Here is a 13,426-nt window from a genome sequence, read left to right as displayed (position 1 = left end):
CTATGCTCTTTATGCCAAAGGTAACCAAACTTTAGAGTGCTTAGTGTCTCAGTAATTTTTCATGACACCCGGCCCCACCCTGCTCCCCCAAAATCTAACAGTCCTGTTTTTGCAACAGTTAGGCCCAAACAACTTAATAATAGTAGTTTGTGCTGCATCAGACAGAGGTCACTGTGTTTCCCTCAAATATGCAAAATATCCTGCAGTGCCCTCAATCCACTGTAGCTCCCCAGAGCACCACAGTACATAGTTTGGCAACTGTAGCTTTGTATCAAAAATACTAATCACAAACATACCACGAGACCACTTGTCTTGAAACAAGTAACTCTGAAAGTATATATATCCGCACAGATAAAATGGATTTTAAATTCATATCCTACTTGTAAAACTACTTACATTGATGTTGGAGACTGGACAATCCTTTTTGGCAAATTTAAATGCAAAATATGACACTTGAAATATATCGGGTCTACGTTCTGGATCTGGTTCAAGCATGAACCCTGCAAGAATAGATCAAAATGTTAAGATGTTTCATTGAACACGGAAGCAATTAGGGGTACATTAAAAGGATAAATATACATATATATATATATATATATATTTATTTCCATTCTAAGAGCAGTGATGATTCCAGCAAACTTTGTTAACGTATACAGAAAACATTAGAATTGCTATTTTATACAATATCCCAAACTAAAGACAAACCAGTCCTAGAACAGTTCTGTACTGAAAGTATGAACGACAAATATGAGTATTTTTCTGGGACCCTAACGCAAAAGAAAAAGTGAGTTTAGTAAACACTGGGGAATTACCCAAAAAAGTTTCAGGGCTGTAGTAGGGGTCCTTATTTTCACTATTATCTAAAATACCTCTACTAATTTTTAAGTGCTCCTAAATCATGTAAGAGAAGACTAAACTTGTATGCATTATAGTCTGTTTAACAAAGTAGTAGAGGGTTGGCACTATAATTTTCCTAAAACATGCTTTCTTCCCACACTGATGATAGCAATATTCATCACAGTTCTGTATTTCAACATGCTATCCACATCCTGTTCAGAAGTACAAGCATAATTTCATGGTTCTATTATGAACAGATTTCACACCAACCCTACAGCATTGTTTGGAAGGCCTGACCTTTTTCCTAACCAAAATGACCACTACCACTTGTCAATTTCTTGAACTACTTGTTAGTTTACAATTTCACAAGAAGGCTGACATTTATACTCAATTACATATGTAAAAAATCCATATTTTGTTAAAACAGTCTTCATATTCTAACGCTGCTTCATTGATTAACTCTAAGTTCTTATCTTATTCAAATAATTTTTAAACCTATCTGCAATGTAAAATTTACAGCGTTAATTAGATAATATTCTAAAATTTACTAACAAAATTATGTACAGAGGTATCAAGGTATATAAACAGCTAAATTAAAATTATAAATCAAAATGAATTAAATCTACCTTTCAAACTTAAGTAATATTTGAACAAACAATGTGTAATACATCTCCAACAGCATGATAAATTTATTTGCTAAAAACATGGTTGTTTGGCAAGTGACACTAAGCACATACAAAAGTTTATTTGGGAGATTCTGAACTCGGTTTTATTATATCCTGCATATCACTTGATTTTATATACTTAAAAAGGCTAACAGATATCACTTACAAAATTGATATTTTACTATTGTATCACCATTGTTAGAAATAACTCAGAACATTTAATTCTAACATTTATTAATGCATATTCAACTTCATTCAAATCCAGAAAAGATCTGAAAAATCTACAAGGTTTATTTCATCCTCCAAAGTTATATTTTATTTTGATACCAACAGATATTACATGTTTTAAAAGTAACAACAGTACATGATATGGGGATAAATTTAAACAGACTTTTACCAATGTGGGTAGAACTGATAACATCTTATAAGCAAACAAAAGGACCTCTAACTCCCCTGGCTCATGTTTCCATGTGGGAATACATCTTCTGGAGGCACTTCCGTTTGTCGAACTGTACTGATACCATTTATGTGACATAACATCAGCCTAAAAGGTCATGACTAGCATTTATTTTAGTAAAGTAGAATAGAAAATATTAGAGTGCATTACTGTAAGTATAAGCAATGTTTCAAGAAACTTGTTTTATGTGTATGTATATGTAAAATGTATTTTTTACCATGGATCACTGTCAAGCAGTTTGAAAACCACTGTGCTAGTGACCTCTATTAGTATAATACAGTGCTCGCCAAGGGAAAGACAGTGATTTGTCTAATTTAGACTAGAAAAGAAGAAATAAGCACCCACATGTGTCCATCTCTGTTGCTCTTTCTTTCAACAGTTTACTCTCAGGACATGTATGTTCTCTACAGAACCGTGTTTTGCCAAGTGTCCTACTTCTGTGGAAGCAGTCCATGGTTTTCCAACATTGTCTATGACTCTGTGAGAGTATATTTGGGGGTTGTATATGCATTAATAGGCCCATTTGGCTTCGGAGTCCCTTCTGCAATCTGCTTTGTCATTTTATCTAATGAGATCCTGTGCCCCATCTCTAATTTGGTTCTAAATTCAAAGTATAAAGAGGCTGAAACCCACAGTAGACCATGGTTACATTTTTATCTCTGAATATTTTTATATTGAAGCTTATCAGCCGTTTAAAAAAAAAAAGAAAAAATCTCAATAAGGCACTGTTAAAGCACTTAATAACGTAATTTTTCAAACTCTCCAAAAGAATGGATTGCAAAATGTACTCCTAGATTACTGAATGATGTAATCTGGAGTGTAGAGGTATCAGTTCTAATCCAGCTAAACACTGGAGCATATCTACCAAAAATGACAATTTCAATTTTTAAGTAGTTGATCCAAAGCCATTTTCTCCCACAATAATTAAACCTCAAGTCTAGTGTTTTATTAACTCCTACTTCATGACAATAAAACCATATCATCTATAGAAATTTGCTCCTGAGGAGAAGGAGTGGATTAAGGAATACATGTGTCTAATTCATCCAAAAGTGAATCAAGTAATTAAGGTTTTTTTTTTGTTTTGTTTTGTTTTTGCGGTACACGGGCCTCTCACTGCTGTGGCCTCTCCCGTTGCGGAGCACAGGCTCCGGACGCGCAGGCCCAGCGGCCATGGCTCACGGGCCCAGCCGCTCCGCGGCATGTGGGATCTTCCCAGACCGGGGCACGAACCCGTGTCCCCTGTATCGGCAGGCGGACTCTCAACCACTGCGCCATCAGGGAAGCCCCCTAGTAATTAAGTTTTTTTAAAAAGACAGAGAAGCTAAAATACACCCTTGTTTACCCAACTTAATATGATCATGTGAGTCAGCACAAGACCATTCCAATTAACCTTGATTCTACTGTAAATATAAAATCGACCTTTAAAAAGTAAGCCATAATAGAAATGTAAGGATATTTCTCTGCTCCTCTTACTTGTGTCTCTTTCTATTGACACAAATATCACTAACTCAACCTAAGAACACAAAACAGTCTCAGCATTGAAGGTAGTATATGACTAAACCACCACAGTATTTCCAACTGATGTATCAGACTATCTGATAAAAATCACTTGCCCAAGGCAGCTGAATTAATTATGCTTATTCTAATTTTGCAAAGGAAAGTACACCGTCCATGCATATTCCAGCAAAAAGAGCAGCTAAAGGAGCAGTGGCTGCTGCAGCACAGCAGTGGCCAAGTTAACCTACGGTTACATCGAGGACACACACCAAAAATTAAATGAAGTAGTTTCCATTCAAGTTACATAAAATGATGGATCCATACCGGGTCCTAAGTAAAAGTTAAACCAGCATCTCTAATCTAACAGCTCAACAAATTTAATAGGAAAATACTTTGGACAGAGGTCTCAAAAGAATGTTCCTGCTTAAAATTTGTTAACAATTTTTCCTTCCACAAAGACACTTTTTCTCTCCCACAGACTTCCAGCTATTACACTTACAGTAATTTACCTGAAAAGAGAAATACCCACTCTAATTTTGCAATCATAAATACTTCAAGCATTAACTTGTTATTTTTGTCTGTTGACCTATGGAAAGTATTATAGAAACTTACATGTTAGGCAAAGATGTTCTACAAACCTTATTCTATGGACTGTTGAAATGAAACCAAATTTAGCAGCTCATTAAATAAATGTGTTCAATCACAATGTAAAGACTAATGGCACTATAAATATGCCAGGATAGTATATTTGGGATAGCCCTGGTAGCTGTTCCTAGAAGTTATTGATCACAGCCCTCTCTTTACATCTCCCCAAATGGTAACCCAGAGCCAATGACTGAAAACCTTCAAGGAAACCCTATCTTAATCTCTGATTTCTTTTCAAAGGTACATTAAAATGTCCAAGAGTTTTTTCAACAAAAAATATATAGGAAGACAGTGGGTGAAGAGCATAAATGAAGCAAGACTGGCCATGAGTTGATAATCACTGAAGCTGGGTGGCAGGTACATGATAAACCACTGCACTGTTCTGCCTATATTTGTATGTATTTTTTAGCTTCCATAATAAATTTTAAGTGTATCTAAATAAGCAAGTTCCTGGTTTCCCACAGAAAACAGGTATTAAAATAAATTTATTTATTATCAAAACAACAAGAAATAACAAGTGTTGGTAGAATGTGGAAAAAAGGGAACCCTTGTGCAATGCTGGTGGGAATGTAAATTGGTACAGCTACTGTGGTAAACAGTACGGAGGTCTTTCAAAAAGTTGAAAATAGAGTACCATATAATCCATCAATTCTCCTTCTGAGTATGTATCTGAAGGAAACAAAAACACTAACTCAAAAAGATATCTGCTCCCCCGTGTTCACTGCAGCATTATTTACAAAAGCCAAGATATGGAAGCAACCTAAGTATCCATCAATGGATGAATGGATAAAGAAAATGAGAGGCATACACACACACACACACACACACACACACACACACACCATGGAATATTACTCAGTCATTAAAAAAGAGAAGGAAATCTTGCCATCTGCAACAACATGAATGAACGTGAGGGCATTATGCTAAGTGAAATTGGTCAGACAGACAACAAATACCATATGATCTCACTTAAAAAAAAAAAAGACATACAGAGAACAGACTGGTTCATTATATATTATATATCACTATTTCATGCACAAAGTTAAGAGATAAAAAAATTAATCTTAGTAGTTACATTTAACAGTATATTCTGGAATATATGATAAATTATGGTAAACCTTTGATATCCAACCTTAACCTGAAAAACCAAGTTTGGCTTCAAAGCATCCAAAGAAATCTCTGCAGGGAAAGTACATCCTACTTAGTATCTGACAGCAGATGCCCTGACCCTCACCCAGAAAATCAAAAATTAGGTTACTCAGGAAGAATTATAATGACATCAGTAGTAGTGGTAGTGGGTGCTATAGTAGTAATAATGATAGTAGTATTAAAGGCCATCTCTTTCTGAGTACTCACACATACTAAGAAGCACTTCTCATAATTCATTTAATTTTCACAATAACCTTAAGAGGTAGGTCATTTAATATGCTCATTTTAGAAATCAAACAGAAATAAATGGAGCTGCCCCGTATTCTGTACCAAATAGGTGACAGAGCAGATGCAAGCCTAGGCCATTTGGCTCCAGAGGCCAAATTGCTCTTAATCTCCACAATGTACTTCCTTAACCACTGTAACAGAAGCTAAAAGAAAGGTGAAGCAACCAGCCTTCTGTTCACTCATCAAAACTATTCAGTAATCCTGTTAGTTATGCTTCTCATTCTCCTCTAAATATTCTCTAAGTTCTTTTCAACTCTTAGATCCAAAAATGCAAAGTGATTCTCTCCTCATTGCCCCCCGCAATCCATCTTCAATACTTGTCTATTGGAAAAGTTAACAGAAGCTAAGAAGGAAAATTCTAAATAATTGCTACTTTTAAGTAAAGTCTGCAGAAAGTTAATAAACTGAGCTTTGTGGACAGTAGTTAATATAATTAACAATTATTATCATTAATATATTAAATATTATTATATAAATAATAACTACCCTTGACCAAACTGGTGATAATCAAAAGTATATTCAAATACTTATATAACCACAAACCATACAGTTTTAACAAAGATTAAGCATGGCTATTTCATTTTCAAAAATCTTGAATCATATAAAATAGATGTAAACAGCATTAGTAAATCTATTCATACTAAGAAGATATATTTTTTTAAATGCTTTATCTTATAAATAAATGTGGGGCAACTACATCGTATGAATAGACAGTTGGCAATAAAAAGTTTCACTTTCAAAAACTAAGAGCACTGCTAGGTAGTTTCTGGTTTCTGAAGGTAGAATTTACTTGAAAGCAATGTAAATCACCAATTAGTTTATTATAAAAGCAGACAGAGGAACCTAAATAGGATGGTGAGAAACAGGCATGGTCACATGCAGAAAACGTAGAAAATAAAATTGCAAAGAATCTAAATGTTTTCTAAAAACCACTGCATTATAGATAAGTATGTTCGGGTTTTAAAAAATCTCTACTTTGTTATTAAGCTTTTACTACTCAAGACAATATTTAAAAAGTAAAGTCCACAAAAGCCCTTTGACAGGAGATAAAATACCAACATTTACTTGAGTGCTTTTATTTTATTCAACCTTGTTTTTTTATTTCTGCCTAGCTCTGAAAAATCAGTTCAAAGAAATTAATACATGGCCAAATTTATACTAACATTGATAAAAACTAAAATCTGTACATTTATTGAAAAATAAAGCAAGCATATGATGCCCAGTAAAGCATCAATGAACTAGAGTCCAATTAGATCCTAAAATTATCTGCAGTGTTTAGCTTTTCTACCTTCCTACTGTACACAAACACACATACCCATACACACATACATAGAGAAGGAAAACAAACAAACCTAACACAAGAAAATAAGATCTCAAATAGAAAGAAGCCTCACATGTGAAACAGAATCCCATCCCATCCCTACAGGCTGTAGGAGCTGTAGCTGGTATGTGATTTATCAGTCTACTCAAATGAGAACCTAATCCTAGGTTGCAGAGTTAGTGTACTGGAGCCTGTGTCTGAAGTTTAAGCAGGACTTATAAACCTGAGATATAAACTGGCTGTGGCAAGAGGGAAGATTGGAAACAACTGGATCTCTTAGAATCTACACTGTTGCATTCTGAATGAAACGTTGAAAATCTCTCAATTATAGCTGTGCAAATAAACCAGAAATTTCTTGTTGTAACTATCAAAAAAAAAATAAGATCTCATCACTATAAGCAAATTAAATCATGAATCAGGGTATATACTGTCCAGCCTCTCATACAGTTTTGTCCAATGAGAATACTGAGTTGCGAAGACACTGCAAGATCCTCAATAAAATCCTCAGTCCAGCTGTGATTAAAGCTTTATACTTAACAACAAAACAGTGCCACAGATACAATGATTTACAACAAGGGCTTCAATAAAAGGTTAAACTTCAATTAGCCAGAACACTCAACTGCCAAAGCAAATTCCTCAATCTATTTTTCGAGCATTCCAATTAATGAGTTTTTTCCATGCTTTTGATGCCCTAATTTTTGGACAATGAAGGAAGAAAGCAACTGGATAAGACAGAGCAGCTTATGGGTATGAAGTTTATTCAAATATACTCTAAAATATGTTTGCTCTCTAAAAAAAATTCACATTCTGCAAAATGGCAGGCTAAAAATAACAGGGCTAATGAGGAAAAGAGAGCTGGGACAAACCACTGAAAAAAAAACTATACAGCTCTGTCACCAGAACACTGACAAAAACATTAACTGGTATCTGGGAAGGTAACTTGGGCTGACCAGGCAGGTAGCTTAATTTGGCTGAAGGCTGCCACGAGGACATAAAAACACATCAAAATAAGACTAGGAGGTTCTCAACCAGTAAGATAAAAGTGCAGTTCCAAGCCAGCGAGTGTGCTAGTCAGGAGGCCATTCATTGGTAGAGAGTCACACAAAAGCTGAGAGGTAGACCTCTCTGGGAAGAAAACCTCAGGTACAAGCATTCTTATTAATGTTCTCCAGTTGTAGTGGAAAGTCTACAAGCTGGCAGTGCAGCAGCCAAGCTCAGGGCGACTTCCTTCCCCTACAAGTTATAACGCCAGCTCCCCCACCACTGCCCTGCCTCCCCTCGCCTAGGAAAAGCATTCCACGTGAAGCAATGTAATTTTTGTGTTCAACTGACATAATTCTCTGATTTCCAACATGTATGAGCAAATCCACATTAAAGAAACAAAAAGATCATGCTTTAAATAAGTTTGCAAAGTAAAGCTAGATATCCTCTTAGGCTCCGTTTTCTTTTCTTTTTTTTTTTTTTTTTATCTTTCTCAGCATAACATTGTGTGATAGTTCAGGGCTGTGATTTTAATCCATAGTGTAAACTATACAGTTAGTCATTTTGGAATACAGTAAGTTCCTATCAGCAAACAAACACGCTATAAAATCTCCCATCTAAACAAACAAACTCCTTTGGCACCACATCCTCCTATAGGAAAGAGTCGTGCATACTTACTGACTCGACTCTGAGCTTTATATTCTCTTTTGAACTCATTCCACTTAGACTTTGGTCCCCAGCACTTCACTGAAACAGTTCTTGTTAAGAGTCACTGCTGACTTCTCTGTTGTTGATCCCGTGGTCAGCTTTCAGTCCTCGTTTTACTTGACCTATTGTTAGTATTTGAAGTAGTTGTTCTTAAAGCCTGGTTTCACTTAGTTTTGGGGATACCACTCTCTTTAGGTTTTCTTCCTCTCTTTCTGCTACTTCTGAGTGTCCTTTGTTGGTTCCTCCAAATATTGGAGTAACTCAGGCCACTGCTTCCTCTCTTTCTGCTACTTCCGAGTGTCCTTTGTTGGTTCCTCCAAATATTGGAGTAACTCAGGGTTCATATTATAAACTTCTTTTGTTTATATACGTGCACTTAAGGTGACCTCTTCCTGTCTCATGGTTTTAAATACTATCTAACTTAAGATCTAAATTTATATCAACCACAACTTCTTTCCTGAACTCCAGAGTCATATATCTGATAGCCTGTTTAATATCTCCACCTTAGTATATAATGGTCACCTTGAGCTTAATATGTCCAAATCTAAACTGATTTTCCTTCCAAAACTGGCTCATCCCACATGTATTTCCCAATCACGGTAAAGGCACCTCCATTCTTCTCCTCACTCAGGTCATAAACCTTGGAGTCATCCTTGCCTCTCTTCCTCTTTCACCCTCCCATCCAATCCACTAGCAAATCATGATGACTATATCTTGTAAATATAATCAGAATTAGATGACATCTTGCCCCCATCACTGCTACCATCCTGGTGCAAGACAAATTCATCTCACTCTTGTTTTCTTGCAGTAACTTCTGAACTTCTCGCTGAGCTTATACCTTTCCCATCTTCTTGCCTCCTTACCCCTCTACTGACTACTCTTCACATAGTAGCTGAAATGATCCTTTTTAATAATGATGTTTTTTCATAAAAATAATGTTACTCTTCTACCCAAAGAGCTCAGTGGCCCCCTCATCTCATAATTAAAGCCATGGTCCTTCTGATGGCCTACTAGACCCTACACTCTTCCTGCTGCCTGTTCTTGTAATTGAAGTTTCATTGGAACATGACCACACTCATTCATTTACATATTGTCTGTGACTGCTTTCAGTAAAACAGCAGAGTTGAGTCATTGTAACAGAGACTCTATGGTCTGCAAAGCTTAGCTATTTACTGACTGTCTGGCCTGTTACAGAAAAAGTTTGCTGACCCTTGCTCTAGAATGTAAGGTTCTTTTTTATTTTGACATCTTTATTGGAGTATAATTGCTTTACAATGGTGTGTTAGTTTCTGCTTTATAACAAAGTGAATCAGTTATACATATAGATATGTTCCCATATCTCTTCCCTCTTGTGTCTCCCTCCCTCCCACCCTCCCTATCCTCCATTTTCTTTTGATTATTTTTCTTCTGGAGTGTTTGCCCTTTTCTTTTTCAGTTACATGAGTTAGCCAATTGTCAAATGTGTAACATAAATTACAAAAGTTAGCCAATTGTCAAGTGTGTAATAAATTTTTTTTTCCAGTTTACCATTTGACTTTATGCTTGGGTTCATGGTTTGGGGGAACTTTTAATGGTTTAAATTTATATGTCAATGGATTCATCTTTTCTATTTCCTGAGATTAAAAGCCTAGTTTACACATTACCTACTCCAGTGTTATAAATAAATTCAGACATATTTTCTTCAAGTACATTTATGTTTTATTTTTTGCATTTAAGTCTTTGATTTATCTGAAATTTTAGCATAATGTTTGAAGTAGAGATCCAGTCTGATTTTTCATCCACAAGTGGATAATAAAGTTTTGTATTTCCATCTGTTTTTCCCCACTGAGTTGAACTGCTATCTTTATTATACAAAACCTCAAATATATTTACATTGACCCTCTTTTCTACTGCACTGATCTCAATGGCTGGAGGCTATGACAGAGGATGTTTAAAATGGAAAAGAACAGAGTAGAAATGCTAGAAATACTTTAATTGAAACAGTGCAGGGCAGTGCTGCTTAAATACTGCAACTTCCTAACATATTTTATATCTGATGATCCTCCTCCTCCCCCAAATCATCTTCTTCAGAAAATTGTACCATGTGCGTATATAAAATATTAAATTACAGTACCTGTCAAAAAGGAAGAAAAAATTCTTAAAAGAGGCTGTAATGAAAACTGAGGTATTCTTTTGGAATCAAAGGCCCACAGGATTACTCCTTCTGACATACACTTAGGTTGCTTTCTAATTTTATAATCAATAAGGAATATTAAAAAGAGTGGCCAAATAAACTACTATCTAAGATTGGCAATACTGTGATCTAAAGAAGCAACAGGTCTGGATATTTGGATTTCAAAAGTTCAAAGACTGAATAATTAAATGTTACGCTGTAAGTTTTTCCAGAAATTCCAGTTTCCTTAATTATATAATCTCTATGTTTTATAAAACCTTATCTAGAGCTTAAAAATATCCATGTACTAATCATTAATTAATCTGCTTTCATTCCTATAGAAGTCTTATAAACATCTTTTTCAATGTATTTCTTGACTATAGTTTCATAAAATTATAATACATGAAATTAAAAGACTAGGTTTAGGTAAAGGAATGGAAACAGCAGGCCCTAAGTACGGTTATCTTACAAATTTTTTTAATAAATTTTCCAAGTACTTACTTATTAAACAATGTATGTTATGGGAGTAACGGGAATTGTCTGGGATGGTGAAGCTGCCATCACAGATAGCAACCTGACTCTCACCAAAAGGAAGAGTGAAGAAACAAAGTTTATACAGCAAACATCCCAGGGCCTGTAAAACAAAGAAGCATGAATATCATCAGAGCTCAGGTATCAACTTAACCACAAGACAAAAAAAAAGTAGCCACAAACCAAGAACTAAATATGTTATTAAAAAAAATAAAAGCCTAATGTTTCTATACTGTATCAATCTTTTCACAAATTACAACTTAAACAAACTAATGCACTTAATTTTTAAAAAGGCATTTAACTGCATCATTACCATATTTTTCTATCACATCTGTGGCTAGCTGGCTGAATTAATGTTATCATGGAACTCTAGATCATGAATGATATAACTTAAATTATAAGTGGCTGGTTCCCTTCGGGAGAAAAATTACACTTTTATTTCTTTCACAAGGAAAATATATATTTAGTACCTAACTAGCATGTAACAACCAACGATGTAAGCACAAGGCTCCTCCGAGCAGAGTTCTTTAAAAATTCACTATAATATCTGTTTTAAAATTCCAACTACGAGTTAACCAGCACAGTTAAACTTAGCAGACAACCATCAATACTGATTATTCCCTGATTTTCACTGATTTCACTGAGCACGTCATTATTTCATAATATATTATTCACTGAGCACATAATATAAAAATTCGTTCTCTACTTCTATATATAATCCTACAATTTTAATTCTATATTACACTAGTCATATTTGCACCTGGGTAATCTATATAAAATTCAAAAAGGAAGGGCTCTATCTGCTTCACTTGCATGGATTCACAGACATCATAGCACCAATAAATCTACTTGCTGACAATGAAGACAAAACACCCTAAAACACAAATTGCATCTGGAAAGGTAGCACAGGAAATTTTTAGCTAAACTGCCAACAGCTCACACCTGACACACAGTAATAAAATGTGATTTTCTGCTCAAGAAATCATTATGCTGTCACAGGAAGTGTCACCTATAAGCCTAATGAGTGTAAGGGGTGATTCTAATTCTAAATTGATTACATAAAATTATCCAGTAGTAACTATACAATTATATCAGCAATACCTGAAATTTGGCCTATCTAAAAATTAGCAAATCAGCTTTCCTTCGTTGGATTTTCTCCACACAGAAACTTAGCAAACCCAATTAACAAATACACTAGCTTTATAACTACTATGAAGATCACAGTATACAGAAATACCTTTCTGAGTTCAACAATATTAACTTACAACACATTATTTTCAATACTATAACAGTCTTACAATGAAAAAAGTTTAAATACTCTAGAAATTTCAATATATTAGTACAAAAACATTACTAGATTATTTACCATATGACTAACAAAAGTATTAAGATTCTGAATAGAAATAACCAGTTCAATGTGGCTTTAAAAAAATTTACAATGCTTTTTTTTATAAGGAAGATATTTTCAGCTTTTATGCAACAGATTGAGCGTAAGCCTTCCTTAAAAGCACTAAAAAATATATTATTAATGGTGTAATATTCGCATTAAATTACACATTTCTTCTGCCCAAATGATAGGCCAACAAGATCTGCATTTTAGCCAGTTTTATCTTGTCAATCAAACCTTTAATAACGTATCTTCTGTTGTGGGAGTTCCCAGATAACAATTTTAGATAGCAATGCCAGTGTACTTAAAAAACATAAATCTAAAATACTCTTGCTTTACAGAGTGTGAGCACAGTGAGGTGTCCTAATTTTTTTTCACACCAAAGGCATTTCCCTCTTTATCCATTTGATACAATGAGAACTGTTGAAGAAACAGGAGGGAACGAATGACCTTATTTTGAAGGCTGAGTATCACCATCTTTAATTTTCCTCGTTAAAAGGTAACATGAAGCATCTGTCACTGAATTTCCTACTGGTCAATAAAATCAGCATCCTAGTTCTCAGGATAAAAATAACCTACAATGAAAACTTCAAAACAAAAATTTTTTTCCCAAAATATATATGCTAAATGAATACTTTAACCTCAATATCATCACCCTCTGAATCAGCAATATTTTTTTTCTGGATATTCTTGAATTCACACCTAAAATGTTGTAGCATTTCATCTGAGCTAAGACAAGCATTAAAATGGCATCACCGAAATTAAAACTCTGTCAAGCATATAAACACAGATTCTGTTTTCTGATTAC

The 13,426-nt window shown here is 34.7% G+C and overlaps 1 protein-coding gene across 2 annotated transcripts in view; it reads right to left on the bottom strand.

Moving 5' to 3' along the window:
• The window catches only part of BMP2K (BMP2 inducible kinase), a 129,045-nt gene that overhangs the window by 43,589 nt on the left and 72,030 nt on the right, over window positions 1-13,426 (bottom strand). For both annotated transcript variants that reach the window (XM_032632270.1, XM_032632271.1), the window contains exons 7-8: window positions 11,202-11,334; window positions 397-500 (exon numbers count right to left, since the gene is read on the bottom strand). In XM_032632270.1, coding sequence (XP_032488161.1) covers window positions 397-500; window positions 11,202-11,334 — 237 coding nt within the window. The remainder of the gene's footprint in view (window positions 1-396; window positions 501-11,201; window positions 11,335-13,426) is intronic.

Source organism: Phocoena sinus, chromosome 5 (genome assembly GCF_008692025.1).
Source record: "Phocoena sinus isolate mPhoSin1 chromosome 5, mPhoSin1.pri, whole genome shotgun sequence".
Classification (NCBI taxonomy): Eukaryota; Metazoa; Chordata; class Mammalia; order Artiodactyla; family Phocoenidae; genus Phocoena; species Phocoena sinus.
This window is presented reverse-complemented; position numbering and strand designations above follow the sequence as displayed.